This window comes from Lynx rufus, unplaced genomic scaffold, assembly GCF_022079265.1.
Source record: "Lynx rufus isolate CCGP_SWC_20201006 ecotype Redwood Valley unplaced genomic scaffold, mLynRuf1.p SCAF_3, whole genome shotgun sequence".
NCBI classification, from domain to species: Eukaryota; Metazoa; Chordata; class Mammalia; order Carnivora; family Felidae; genus Lynx; species Lynx rufus.
In genome coordinates this window covers 144196826-144210569 of record NW_025814845.1, presented here as the reverse complement: position 1 = coordinate 144210569, position 13744 = coordinate 144196826, and the positions used below count along the sequence as shown (strand labels likewise).

The 13744-nt window shown below is 37.5% G+C and overlaps 1 protein-coding gene across 1 annotated transcript in view; it reads left to right on the top strand.

The window, feature by feature from the left end:
* MFAP3L (microfibril associated protein 3 like) overlaps positions 1-8068 on the top strand; it is a 70185-nt gene extending 62117 nt beyond the window's left edge. The window contains exon 4 of the mRNA XM_047090671.1: positions 7578-8068. Within this exon, the coding sequence (XP_046946627.1) occupies positions 7578-7604 (27 nt within the window). The 3' untranslated portion in view covers positions 7605-8068. The remainder of the gene's footprint in view (positions 1-7577) is intronic.
* Positions 8069-13744: the final 5676 nt, after the last annotated feature.

The following is a 13744-nucleotide window of genomic DNA, read 5'->3' as shown; positions in this document are numbered from 1 at the left end:
TATTTCTGGATTTTTTATTCTGTTCCATTGAACTGTGTGTATATTTTTGTGCCAGTATCATACTGTTTTAATTACTACATCTCTGTAATATAAATTCAAGTCCAGAATTCTGATACCTCTAGCTTTGCTTTGCTTTTTCAAGATCGCTTTGGCTATTTGGGGTCTTTTGTGGTTCCATACAAATGTTAGGATTGTTTGTTGTAGTTCTTTGAAAACTGTTGGTATTTTGATAGGGATTGCCTTAACTGTGTAGATTGCTTTGGGTAGTATAGACATTTTAACATATTTGTCTTCCAATTCATGAGCATGGAATGTCCTTCCATTTCTTTGTGTCATCTTCAATTTCTGTCACCAGTATTTTACAGTTTTCAGAGTACAAGTCTTCCACCTTTTTGGTTAGCTTTATTCCCATGTATCTTACTATTTTGGTTACAATTCTAAATGGAATTGTTTTCTTAATTTCTCTTTCTGCTGCTTCATTATTGGTGTATAAAAATGCAACAGATTTCTGTACATTGATCTTGTATCCTGCAACTTTACTGAATTCATTTATCAGTTCTAGCAGTTTTTTAGTGGAGTCTTTCAGATTTTCTATATATAGTACCATGTCATCTGCAAATACTTAAAGTTTTGTTTCTTTATTACCAATTTGGATTCCTTTTATGTCTTTGTGTTGTCTGATTGCTGTGGCTAGGACTTCTACTACTGTGCTGAATAAAAGTGGTGAAAGTGAACATCCCTGCCTTGTTCCTAACCTTAGGGAAAAGGCTCAGTTTTTCCCCATTGAGGATGATGTTAGCCATGGGTTTTTCATATATATATGTATATATATATAGCCTTAATTATGTTGAGGTATGTTCCCTCTAAACCTATTTTGTTGAGGGTTTTATCATAAATGAATGTTGTACTTTGTCAGATGCTTTTTCTGTGTCTATTGAAATGATCGTATGGTTTTTATCCTTTCTTTATAAATGCGATGTATCACATTGCTTAATTTGCAAATATTGAACCACTCTTGCAACCCAAGAATAAATCCCACTTTATCATGGTGAATTATTTTTTTAATGTATTGTTGGATTCAGTTTGCTAGAATTTTATTGAGGATTTTTGCATCTGTGTTCATCAGAGATATTAGCCTGTCCTTAGCTAATATTAGCTAATGTTAGTATTAGCTAATACAGACATATTAGCCTGTAGTTCTCTTTTTTTGTTGTTGTGTCTTTATCTGGTTTTGGTATCAGGGTAATGCTGCCATCAAAAAATGAATTTGGAAGCTTTCCTTCCTCTTTATTTTTTGAAATAGTTTGAGAAGAATAAATTTTAACTCTTCTTCAAATGTTTGGTAGAGGAGCACCTGGGTGGCTCAGTGAGTTAAGTGTCTGACTCTTGATTTTGGCTTAGGTAATGATCTCACAGTTCTTGAGATCAATCCCCATGTCAGGCCCAATGCTGATGGCTTGGGGCCTGCTTAGGATTCTTTCTCTCTGCCACGCCCCACTCATGCACTCTCTCTCTCTCTCTCTCTCTCTCTCAAAATAAAAAAATACATTTAAAAATGTATGTATATATATATATATTTCATATATATATATATATATATACACACACACACACATATATATATATATACACACACACACATATTTGGTAGATAAATATATATATATATATATATATATATATATATATATATATATATTTGGTAGAATTCACCTGTGGAGCCATTCCTTTTTTTTTGTTGGGAGTTTTTGATTACTGATTCTTTATTTTGCTGGTTATCGGTCTGTTCAAATTTTCTATTTCCTCATGTTTCAGTATTGGTATGTTATATGTTTCCAGGAATTTATCCATTTTTGTAGGTTGTCCAATTTGTTGGCCGATAGCTTTTCATAATATTCTCTTATAATTGTTTGTATTTTTGTGATCTTGGTTTTTACTTCTCCTTAGTTGTGACTTTATTTATTTGGGTCCTTTCTCTTTATATCCTGATAAGCCTAGCTAGAGGTTTATGAATTTTATTGATTTTTTAGAAGAACCAGCTCCTAGTTCATTGATCTGTTCTATTGTTTTGTTTTGTTTTGTTTTGTTTTTAGTTTCTATATCATTTATTTCTGCTCTAATCTTTATTATTTCCTTCCTTCTACTGGTTTTAGGCTTTGTTGCTCTTTTTTCTACATCCTTTAGGTGTAAGGTTAGGTTGTTTCAGATTTTTGTTTGTTTCTTGAGGTAGATCTGTATTGCTATACACTTCTCTCTTAGAATTGATTTTGCTACGGCCAAAAGGTTTCGAACTGTTGTGTTTTAATTTTCATTTCTTTCTATATACTTTTTTATTTCTTCTTTTATTTCCTGACTGACCTGCTTTTACTTTCATTTATTTCCATGCACTTTTTTATTTCTTCTTTCATTTCCTGGCTGGTCCATTCATTGTTTAGTAGCATGTTATTTAACTTCCATGTATTTGTGGTCTTTCTGGATTTTTTCTTGTGGTTGACTTCTACATTCATAGCATTGTGGTCAGAAAAGATGAATGATATTACTTTGATCTTCTTGAATTTGTTGAGACTAGTTCTGTGGCATAATATATGATGTATTCTGGAGAATGTTCATGTACACTTCAAAAGAATGTGTATTCCACTGTTTTAGGATGGAATCTTCCAAGTATATCTGTTAAGTCCATCTGGTCCAGTGTGTCATTCAAAGCCATGTTTTCCTTTTGATTTTCTGTTTAGATGATCTGTGCATTGATGTAAGTGGGGTGTTAACATCCCCACATATAATAATAACTATTATTATATTATTGATTACTTCCTTTATATTTGTTATTAACCATTTTATGAATTTGGGTGCCTCTATGTTGGGTGCATAAATATTTACAATTGTTATATCTTCTTGTAGGATTGTCTCCTTTATTATTATACAGCCTTCTTTGCTCTTATTAGTCTTTGTTTTAAAGTCTGTTTTGTCCAATATAAGTATTGCTACTCTGGCTTTCTTTTGACATCCATTTGCATGATAAATGTTTCTCTACCTCCTCATTTTCTTTTATGTTTTTATTTAAATTCCAGTCACACACACACACACACACACACACACACACACACACACCACATCTTCTTTACCTATTTATCAATTAATGGATACTTGCGCTGTTTCCATAATTTGGCTATTGTAGATAATGGTGCTATAAACATAGGGGTGCATGTATCCGTTTGAACTTGTGTTTTTGTATTCCTTGTGTAAATACCTAGCAGTGTGATTGCTGGATTACAGGGTAGTTCTATTTTTAACTTTTTGAGGAGACTCCATACTGTTTTCCACAGGGGCTGCATTCCCACCAACAGTGCACAAGTGTTCCCCTTTCTCCACATTCTCGCCAACACCTGTTATTTCTTGTGTTGTTGATTTTAGCCATTCTGACAGGTGTAAAGTAATATCTCATTGTAGTTTTGATTTGCATTTCCCTTATGGTACGTGATGATGAGCATCTTTTCATATGCCTGTGGCCATCTGTATGTCTTCTTTAGAGAAAATCTATTCATATCTCCTGCCCATTTTTAATGGGATTATTCATTTTTGGGGTATTGAGTTTTATAAGTTCTTTATATATTTTTGATACTAACCCTTTATTGGATATATTGTTTACAAATATCTTCTACCATTCTGTAGGCTGCCTTTTAGTATTGTTGATTATTTCCTTCACTGTACAGCAGCTTTTTTTTTTTAGAAGTTTTTTGTTTTGAAGTAGTCCCTTCCCATAGTTTATTTTTACTTTGGTACCCTTGCTTCAGGAGACATATCTAGAAAGAAGTTGCTATGGCTGATGTCAAAGAAGTTACTGCCTGTGCTCTCTTCTAGGATTTTTAGGTCTTTAATGTATTCTGAATTTATTTTTGTGTATTCCACCCCCTCACTTTTAATCTGCAGGTGTCTTTAGGCCTAGAATGAGTCTCTTATAGGCAGCATATAGATGGCTCTTGTTGTTTTTAGCCATTCTGTCACTTTTGATTGGAGCATTTAATCCATTTGCTTTCCTTTTTTTTTTAATGATTTTCTTTTTTTTTTAATGTTTTTTATTTATTTTTGAAGGGGAGAGAGAGACAGAGCATGAGCAGGGGAGGAGCAGTGAGAGGGAGACACAGAATCCGATGCAGGCTCCAGGCTCTGAGCTGTGAGCACAGAGCCCGATGCAAGGCTCGAACTCACGGACTGTGAGATCATGACCTGAGCCGAAGTCAGATGCCTAACCGACTGAGCCACCCAGGCGCCTCAATCCATTTGCTTTCAAAGTAATTACTGATATATATTTATTGCCATTTTATTACTTGTCATATGGTTGCTTCTGAAGATTTTCTCTGATACTTTCTTGTTTCTCTCTTTCATGGTTTGCTCGTTTTCTTTAGTTATATATTTGGATTTCTTTCTCTTTATTCTTTGTGCATTTATTTAGTGGTTTTGCTTTGTGGTTACTATTAGATTTGCATATTACAACTTCTGCATATAATAGTCTATACTAAGTTGATGGTCATTTAAGTTTAAACGCATTGTTTACTCCTCTCCTCCCCACATTTTAGATATATAGTGTCATATTTTACATCGTTTCATTTCCCAGATTAGGGAATTTTTCACCTATTATTTCTTCATATATATTCTCTGCCCCCTTAGCTAGCTAGCTAGCCTCCTTCTTCTTCTTCTTCTTCTTCTTCTTCTTCTTGGACTCCAAGAATATAAATATTATTACATTTGATAGAGTCACTGAGTTCCCTAAGTCTATTCTCATTTTACATAATTCTTTTTTCCTCTCTTCATTCAGTTTGATTGCTTTCCATTACTCTGTCTTCTAGATCATTAATTCATTCCTCTGCTAATTCCATATTGCTGTTCATTCCATCAAGTGTGTTTCTCATTTCATTTATTGAGCCCTTTATCTCTGCTATGTTATTACTTTTCTCTATATTAATGGTCTGATGTCCTCCCCTCTTTCCTCAAGTCCAGTGAGTATCATTATGATCCTTGTTTTAAATTCTCCATCAAGCATATTACTTCTGTTTCACTTAGATCTCCTGCCAACAGCCTTGTCTTTTTCTTTCATTTGCAACAAATTCCTCTGTCTTCTCATTTTGTCTTAGTTTCTGTGCCTGTTTCTCTGTGTTAGGAAAGCCAGCTCTGTCTCCTGTTCTTGAGGGTAATGTCTTTATGCAAAGGAGGTCTTGTACAGTCCTACAGTGTAGTGTTCCCTGTTCCCCAGGGCCTAGGGCTTCCAGGAGTATATCTAATGTGTGTTGCCTGCACTCTTGCGTTGTGCCCTGGCTGCTTTATCCTTCAGGCCAGTCAACTGCAGATGCTATCTTTGCCTTTTGTGGGAAGTGTTTGGTCCCTGGCCTGAATGTGGCATTGTAATTAGGTGTTCTCTGGCCTGCTGTGGAATGAGACCTGTTGCTGCCACCACTGGAACCATCGCTTTGCAGAACTCCTAGGTCAGGAGGCATAGTGTTGGCAGGGGTTTGGGCCAGTCTTCTGGGGGAAGTGGCCCACCACCTGAGACTGAGGCAAGCATTACTGGGAAGGAAGTTTCCACCAGAGCATGGAAGGGCAGGGTTTAGTGTAAGCAAGTTAGGTAGCGAGTGTCAGCACTGCACTCGTTTCCATATGTGGCCCTGTGTTTATTCTGGTGTGCAGGGCAAGGAAATGGTGCCTACCGGTTCATTTGTTCCTGGAGAGGTTTCTTCATGAATGCTGCCTCTCTGGGACATGTTCTGAGATGTGCAAATAATTTCCCCACTCTGTGCCCCAGGCACTCTTTAGATTGTTGTTTCCATGTTGTATGCCCACAGACTGTTTGCCCTTTCTTCTCTCCAAGAGCAGCCCCTATGTCCTCTGAGCTTTCCCAGAGCCAAGCATTTGCCTTTAAAACTTTAGGCTTTGAGCCCTGCTTGTTTCAAGAACTCACAAAATTTGGGCACTCTAGCTTTCCAAGCCAATTGCTATGGGGATTTGTTTTCCCTATGTGCTCCCCTGTGTGTCAGTCTGTCTCCCACCCTTGTCTGTGACTACAGCTCCCTCCCTACCAGCAACCACACTCTGTTTCTCTCCCAAACCACATTTCTGTACTTTCTGCTTTCTTAGATATGGCCTCTTCTCTACCTTTAGTTGTGCAGTTTGTTCTGCCAGTCTTCAGATCAATTTCTGGGGTATTGAGGATGATTTGATAGTTATCTGGTTGTATTCGTGGGATGAGGCAAGCCTAGGTTCTTCCACTCTGCCACCATTTTCCCCTTCTTCTACTTCTCACATTTCTTGATCCATTCATCTGTTGATAAACACTTAGGTTGTTTCCATGTCTTGATTATTATAAATGCTGCAATAAACATGAGGGTGTAGATATCTCTTTGAATAGTGATTTTGTTTCCTGTGGATAAATATCCAGAAGTAGAATTTCTGGATCATATGGTAGCACTATCTTTAAATTTTTGAGGAAACTCCATAATGTTTTTGATAATGGTTGCACCAATTTACATTTCCACCAACAATGCGCAAGTGTTCCCCTTTCTCCACATTCTTGCCAACATTTGTTATCTCTTGTTTTTTAATGATAGCCACTTTAACATGGTATCTCATTGTGGTTTTGATTTGGATTTCCCTGACAATTAGTGATTTTGAACATACTTTCATATACATGTTGGCCATTTGTATGTCTTCTGTAGAAAAATGTTTATTCAGGTCCTCTGTCTGTTATTTATTTATTTATTTACTTACTTACTTACTTACTTACTTATTTTGAGAGAGCTAGTGATAGAGGGAGCTGCAGAGAGAAAGAGGATCTTAAGCAGGCTCCACACTGTCAGCGTGGAGCCCGATGCGGGGCTCAAACCCATGAACCATGAGATCACGACCTGAGCCAAAATCAAGAGTCATATCCTTAACTGACTGGCCACCCTGCCTTATTTTTAAATCGATTGTTTGGGGTTTGTTTTTTCATTGAGTTGTGTGGGTTTGTTACATATTTTGGATATTAACCCCTTATTGGAGACATGATTTGTAAATATTTTCTTCCATTCCATAAGTCATCCTTTCATTTTGTTGATGTTTCCTTTGTAGCACAGAAGCTTATTAATTTGATGTAGTCCCAATTGTATATTCTATCTTTTCTTGCCTTTGATTTTGGTGTCAAAACCAAAATAAACTCATTGCGAAGACTGATATTAAGGAACTTACTCTTTATGTTTTTTTCCTGAGTTTCCTGGCTTCAGGTCTTATGTTCAAGTCTTTAATCCATTTTGAGTTGATTTTTGTGATGGTGTAAGATAGGGATCCACTTTCATTCTTATGCATATGGCTGTCCAGTTTTCCCAGCACCATTTATTAAGAAGACTATCCTTTTCACAATTGCATATTCTTGGCTCTTTTGTTGTAAATCAACTGACCATATACGCATGGAAAAGACTTCAATTCTTTAAACCTAAAGCATTCCTATTACTGTTATCATCCCTGAAATCAGTTCATGGTTTTTGCAACCATAGAATCTTGGGTCTATGAAAATTACATTCATACATACTTTTTTCTTTTCTCTGATCCAGCATTTTGATTGCCTCAGTTGCTGCTGAAGAGGAAGAAATTTCCAGAAGCCCCAAACAGATGTGAAAACTCCATCTATCTTCAGTATGTCAGGCTACATAAGCAGTACCTCACTAAAACTATCAAAGGACAATTCTTTTTCAGACTACCAGATCTATGAGCACTGAAACAAGCAATCAGTTGAAATAACAACAAAAAAAAAAAAAAGAAGAAAAGAAACAAAGAGTACATGCTGTACATTTTGACTATTCATGAAACTTAAAAGTTCAGAGTTATAATACATAGAGTGAAACATATAACACAAACATTCGGGTTTTTAAATCCCACATATCTACATACTAATGTTTATGAATAGCTTTCCACTCATATGCCTCATGTTTGCCTAGAAATATCTTGCCATTACCTTTGTATTTCCTACCTGTCTTACGGATCAGTGGACAAACATAACTGTCAAACATCATGAGCTCCCCAGAATATTAGAGTTATATAATATTATCAGCCATGATTATGGCCATTAGTATAAAATGCTAGAAAACATGCTTTTTTGGTTTCTTTGTGTGTTTATTTGCCACTGAAGTATAAACATCAACTATCAGGGGGAGAAATGTACTGATTCACCAGGTTAAAATCTCTCAGAGACTGAGACACATTTCCAATGGTTTCCCACATAACTATTTTGGACCATAGTATTTCTACAGCTTGGACTTGTGCCTAATCATACAATCAGATTGCTTCAACCACCCAGATGTATATGGACAAAAATAGTAATTCCACACCAAGTTATTATTAGCTTTTGTTGCTTGAATCATGGCTTGAGATCTATTTGTTTTTAGAAGTGATATTGACATAATCAAATTACAATTAGTTTGAATATGTTCTTCCTAGCTTGTGCCCCCATTAGCAGCTCTCAGTTAGAAACCCTCTCATAAATGGACAAAGTATTGTTCCTTAAGCATTATCAGTTTACCCATAAAATCTTATTCTTCTTTAAGGAAGTCTGACCTACTGCATATGTTATAGTAATGAGCTTTTTAAGTATAAAACGTTGATTTTAGAGGTAGCTACTAACTATTATTTTAGGTCAAGGGCTTTAAAGTTGAAGCCAATCACCCAGCAGGATAAGAGATTCTGAAACAGTGAGAATTAAATATTACACACAGTATTAGAATCAGAACAGGCAAGCCCATGGTATAACATGGCAATGCCCTTTATCTAACAGGGAGCATGAAGTATAGGGGTCACTACATAAATGTGAAATGTGCGTGTATTAATTGTAGTGGCCATTTGGAAAGTTCTGTTTCATTTGGTTTTAACTAAGTTTCAAGTCTTCAGATAACAATTCTACACCACCTAAAATCCTTTTTAATAGTAGATATTATATTAGCTGTATAATTGGTAATATACAAATTAAGTATATTAATTTGAAATGTACCTGTTAATAACAAATGGTGTGTCATCATTCAGAAGGTTTAAGTTGGGTGTTACTTTTTTTTTTTTTTAATTTTTTTTTCAACGTTTATTTATTTTTGGGACAGAGAGAGACAGAGCATGAACGGGGGAGGGGCAGAGAGAGAGGGAGACACAGAATCGGAAACAGGCTCCAGGCTCTGAGCCATCAGCCCAGAGCCTGACGCGGGGCTCGAACTCACGGACCGCGAGATCGTGACCTGGCTGAAGTCGGACGCTTAACCGACGGCGCCACCCAGGCGCCACCCAGGCGCCCCCGGGTGTTACTTTTAAAGACAGCATTTGGAGTTTTCCCAGACTAGCAGTTCAGATTTAAAATGAGTTACTGGCTCAATTAACCCTTTCGTGAAGTAGCAATTTGAGGAAATCAAGCCAAATTAAATGTGGGGCGGGGGAGGGGAGGTGAAATACATAATCTTTGTTTTGTCAGTTTTCCATCCTCCCTTTCATTTTTCCCTCCTCATTCCTGATGCCTCTGCTTTCACTAGCTTCCTATCTTACACCCCTCTTCATCCAGCTATTCAACAAATCTTCAAGTAAGTTTGAACCTGATAGCTTTTTTTTTGCCATGTCATTGCTTTTATTTATATTTGAGAAAACAAAGTATATTTTAGCTCAATTTTCAAACTAATCAAGCATTTGTGAACCTGATTACCTGTTAAACAAGATCCAAGAAATACCACTAACAGTAGAATTTCAGGTAGATGGTGACAGGTTAGGATGGTAATTGGATCCAGTAGGGGTGGTTGGAAGGCCTTGGAAATGGAGGTTTTTGAATCCCCTATCTGCCTCCTCTTAGGTTCTAAAGGTCAGAGACGAAGAATGTTAAGAACACCCCATCATTACTGTTTTTGCCTATCACAAACTTTGGCCAGACCAACCCCCATCCAATGCCCTTGAAATAGATACACCAGAGATATTGGCTTACCCTGACCTATCATTTTTCTGTCAATAAAACATTAATAACTATAAATAACTTAGAATACAATTACTGGGGGGAAATGGCAAAGCAAAAGCTCCTTCCACATTGACAGATAAAAGCAACATTTTAAATCAGATCAGATTGAAGTACTGACAATATTTAATAAAATGTTTCTAAGCAACAGGGTAGAAGAATCAAAGAGCTTCAACAGAGCTGACATTAATAGAAAGAAAAGGGATCCAAAAATAGCCTCATTTTCTTATAAGCAATTCAGTCTGCAAGGTAAAACAAACTCCTTTCCAAAACAGCCTCCTGAATAATAATCTCTTTCCAAACATCCTGTGTTTGGCCTCAGCATGGAAAAACCATGATAGTAGCCAACTTTTAATATGTATGAAAAACTTGGGGAGTAAGTGCTGGGGAACAGCAATGATTTCGATGCCCTGGCCATGTGGTAAACCCTTCTTCAACTCTTGGTTACCAAGATAACCACAAATAAAAAGGAATGCTTGATTTCTCTTGTATATATGTTCTAAGTCCATCTAAGTGGAACTTTTTAAATCCCATTGCTAGTGGCACCTAGCTTTGTCAGCAAGAAAGATTTTTGAATTTACAGAAATTCAAATGTCTGTAATAAGCCAGAATGAGTCTTAATAGATTCGAGTCAAGAGGAGAATATGTGATCTTTCCCTGTCACCTTAATGCCATAAGACCAAGAATGATTTTAATACTTGTATATCAGTTTTCTCACCACTGTGTCTTTGAAATTACAGCTTAGGAATCAGTAAACATTCTCATTAGCTTTTTCAGGAGATGAGTACAGTGTGTGTAAATGTCCTTTTTAAATAACAGTTTGTAGAGAAGGCCTGTGGCATACAAATGTTTATTCTCGGCTCTCTTTTACTCTGCATTTAAAAAAAGGGGGGGGGGCGCCTGGGTGGCTCAGTCAGTTGGGCCTCTGACTTCGGCTCAGGTCATGATCTCACAGCTTGTGGGTTCGAGCCCCTTGTCAGGCTCTGTGCTGACAGCTCAGAGCCTGGAGCCTGCTTCGGATTCTGTGTCTCCCTCTCTCTCTCTGGCCCTCCCCCACTCATACTGTCTCTCTTTCTCTCTCTCAAAAATAAATAAACATTAAAAAAAATTTTTTTAACTTAAAAAAAAAAACAACCATGTATAATGGGCTCAAGAAAGAAAAAAAGAACACTGTGCAGGCTACTGGTCTGACTGACAAACCAGTATTGGATACTTTGATTTCTGCATTTCTGCTGCCAGCTACAGACAGAAATAGAGTCAGGGTAGGAAACTGTACAGATCATTTCATTGGAGAAAAAGATGTTTAGTAAAAAACACATATACATACATTCAGGGAACCATAGTTTTTAGGGTTATGTGATGATTAGCCACACTGAAAAACCTCACCAAAAATATATATTGTGTGATGATTTACACAATTAGGCCACAATACTTTGGTCCCACCAACTTCCAGCCCAAGGACTGCATACCTCCTGCCAAAATGAGCCTGACTTTCCTCCATGTCATGTCTTTCTACACTCCAAATACAAATTCTAAAACTACTGCTTTGCTCTTTCAAGCCATCATCAATTTTAAAACTAACTTAACCTAATCCAGTGTTTTTACACGAGTTTCCTTGGTGGACATTTTTTTAAAGTGCATTTATGTATTCTGAGAAAGAAAGAACGCAAGCAGGGGAAAGGCAGAGAGAGAGGGAGAGAGAGAATCCTAAGCAGTCTCCTCACCATCAGTGCAGAGTCCGATGTGGGGCTCAAACCCACTAACCACGAGATCATGACCTGAGCCAAAATCAAGATTCGGATGCTTAACCGACTAAGCCACCCAGGAACCCCCCTGCCTCCCTTGGTGGACATTTTTAAGACATGGGTTTGATGTTATGGTTTTCATTGTTCTTATTATTCCTATCACTTTTTAATATATCTCAGTGAAAGGATAAAGTCATCCAAAAGTAAAATGTCTACGTTTTTTATAGAAAATGATTAGCACAATGTCCATTTAAAATCATTTCCACAAAGCCTGAAATTAAGCTGCCAACTGCTCCTACCATTTTTCTAAGGTAGCCATTATAGTGTTCCTCCCCCCACTTTTTAAACTATTATGCATCTTAGGTTCTCTAATAACTACTTGAGGGAGTCAGAGATGTGAGACTAAAATTGAGTGCAAGGTTAATGTTCTTTTACTCAGCCTCCATCCCTAATACTCTGCTGATATAGCCATTTTTCATTTTAATAATATAATGGTGTTTTCGTTCAGACATATTGCCTACATTAATGCTGTCTTTCCTGATGTCAGCATGTATATTTAAATTGTGCCACACCACACAGAAGAATATCAGGTCAGCCATAGCTCATGGCAGTAAAAACGTGCTGAATTGATGGAGAAATTAAACTGCTTCGAATTATATATTGCTTTTTATCTTTGAGAGTCAAACTACAAAATATGCTTTGCATTATTCTAGATTATTACCCTTAAAATGCCTCCTGTAGGTAAATCAACTGATTTGACTTAACATGGAGAGTATCTTGCAGATAAATCCTGCATGGCAGGGCGTGAGTTACCATCCACCGCCCCCCTCCCCCCGCCACCCATTGCTTGCTTGTTCTTCAAGAGCCCAAGCTCTTAAATCATTATTTAAAACATTGAGAAATAGTGTTGAAGCATGAAATATTCTCTCCAGGCACAGGAACTTTGGGGAATAGCAAAGAACACTGAAACAAGAAGCAGAAGACTGTTGTCTTCTTACCTGGCTCAGCCAATAACTAGCTATGTGAACACAATTTAGACCACCTTTATTGCCATTTTATATGCTCTAAGTGGCTCGCAGTTACCACACAGACCAAATTCAAGCCCTCGGTGTGGCCTTCAATTTCAGCCACTGTTCTACTCCAACTGTCTAAAGGGTGATCGTGTGTAGGGGTGAGGTGTCCAGACTGCTGGGAATCCTCAGTCCACCCCTGGCCGGCCATGTGAACTTGGATAAATTACTTAATCTCTCTGGGACTCAATTTCCTAATTTGTAAATGAGAGATAATAGCTGCCTTGTTGGGCTGTGCTAAGAATTAAGTGAGTTGAAATTGCCATGTCCTTAGTACAGTACCGGTAAAGAGTAAGTACTCTGTGTTTGTTAAAGAAAAAGGAGTCTCCTCCCAACTTCCACTTTAAACCCACCTGCTCCACAAAACTTTCCCAAATGAATGTACATGCTTTCAGAATCAATGGACAATTGTTGAGTTACATTAGCAGCCCAGACACGTTGATGTGTTCAAGGTGTCTGAAAGCAATGAGACTGATTTTCCTGATGCTTGATCCACTTCATAGTCACCCTTCATGTTCCTTCTTATGTTTCTTTGTTCCCTGTGTATGTGTAAGCATGAGAGATTTTGTTCCCTCTGAAGAAGTAATTCTTACCCACTCCACTTCCCCTGGCAAATTTCCATTCCTCTTTCAATACCACCTCTTCTGTGAAGCTTTTCCTGACACCCCCAGCTAGTAAGGCACTCTCTTTTCACAGCAGTTTTTAAATGGCCACAAAATTCTTTGACATTCCTCCCACTGAGAGTTACGGTCTATGTTCCTTCCTCTTGCTTCTGGGTGGACTTGTAGCTGCTTCATCTGAAAGAGTATGTGGCGGAAGTGAAACCAGTGTCTTACAAAGCTGGGCTTCCACCTTGTTTGCTGGAACACACGCACTTGGAGCCTGAGACTGCCATGCCTCGAGGAAACCTGGCCACATGGAGAGGTCCTGTG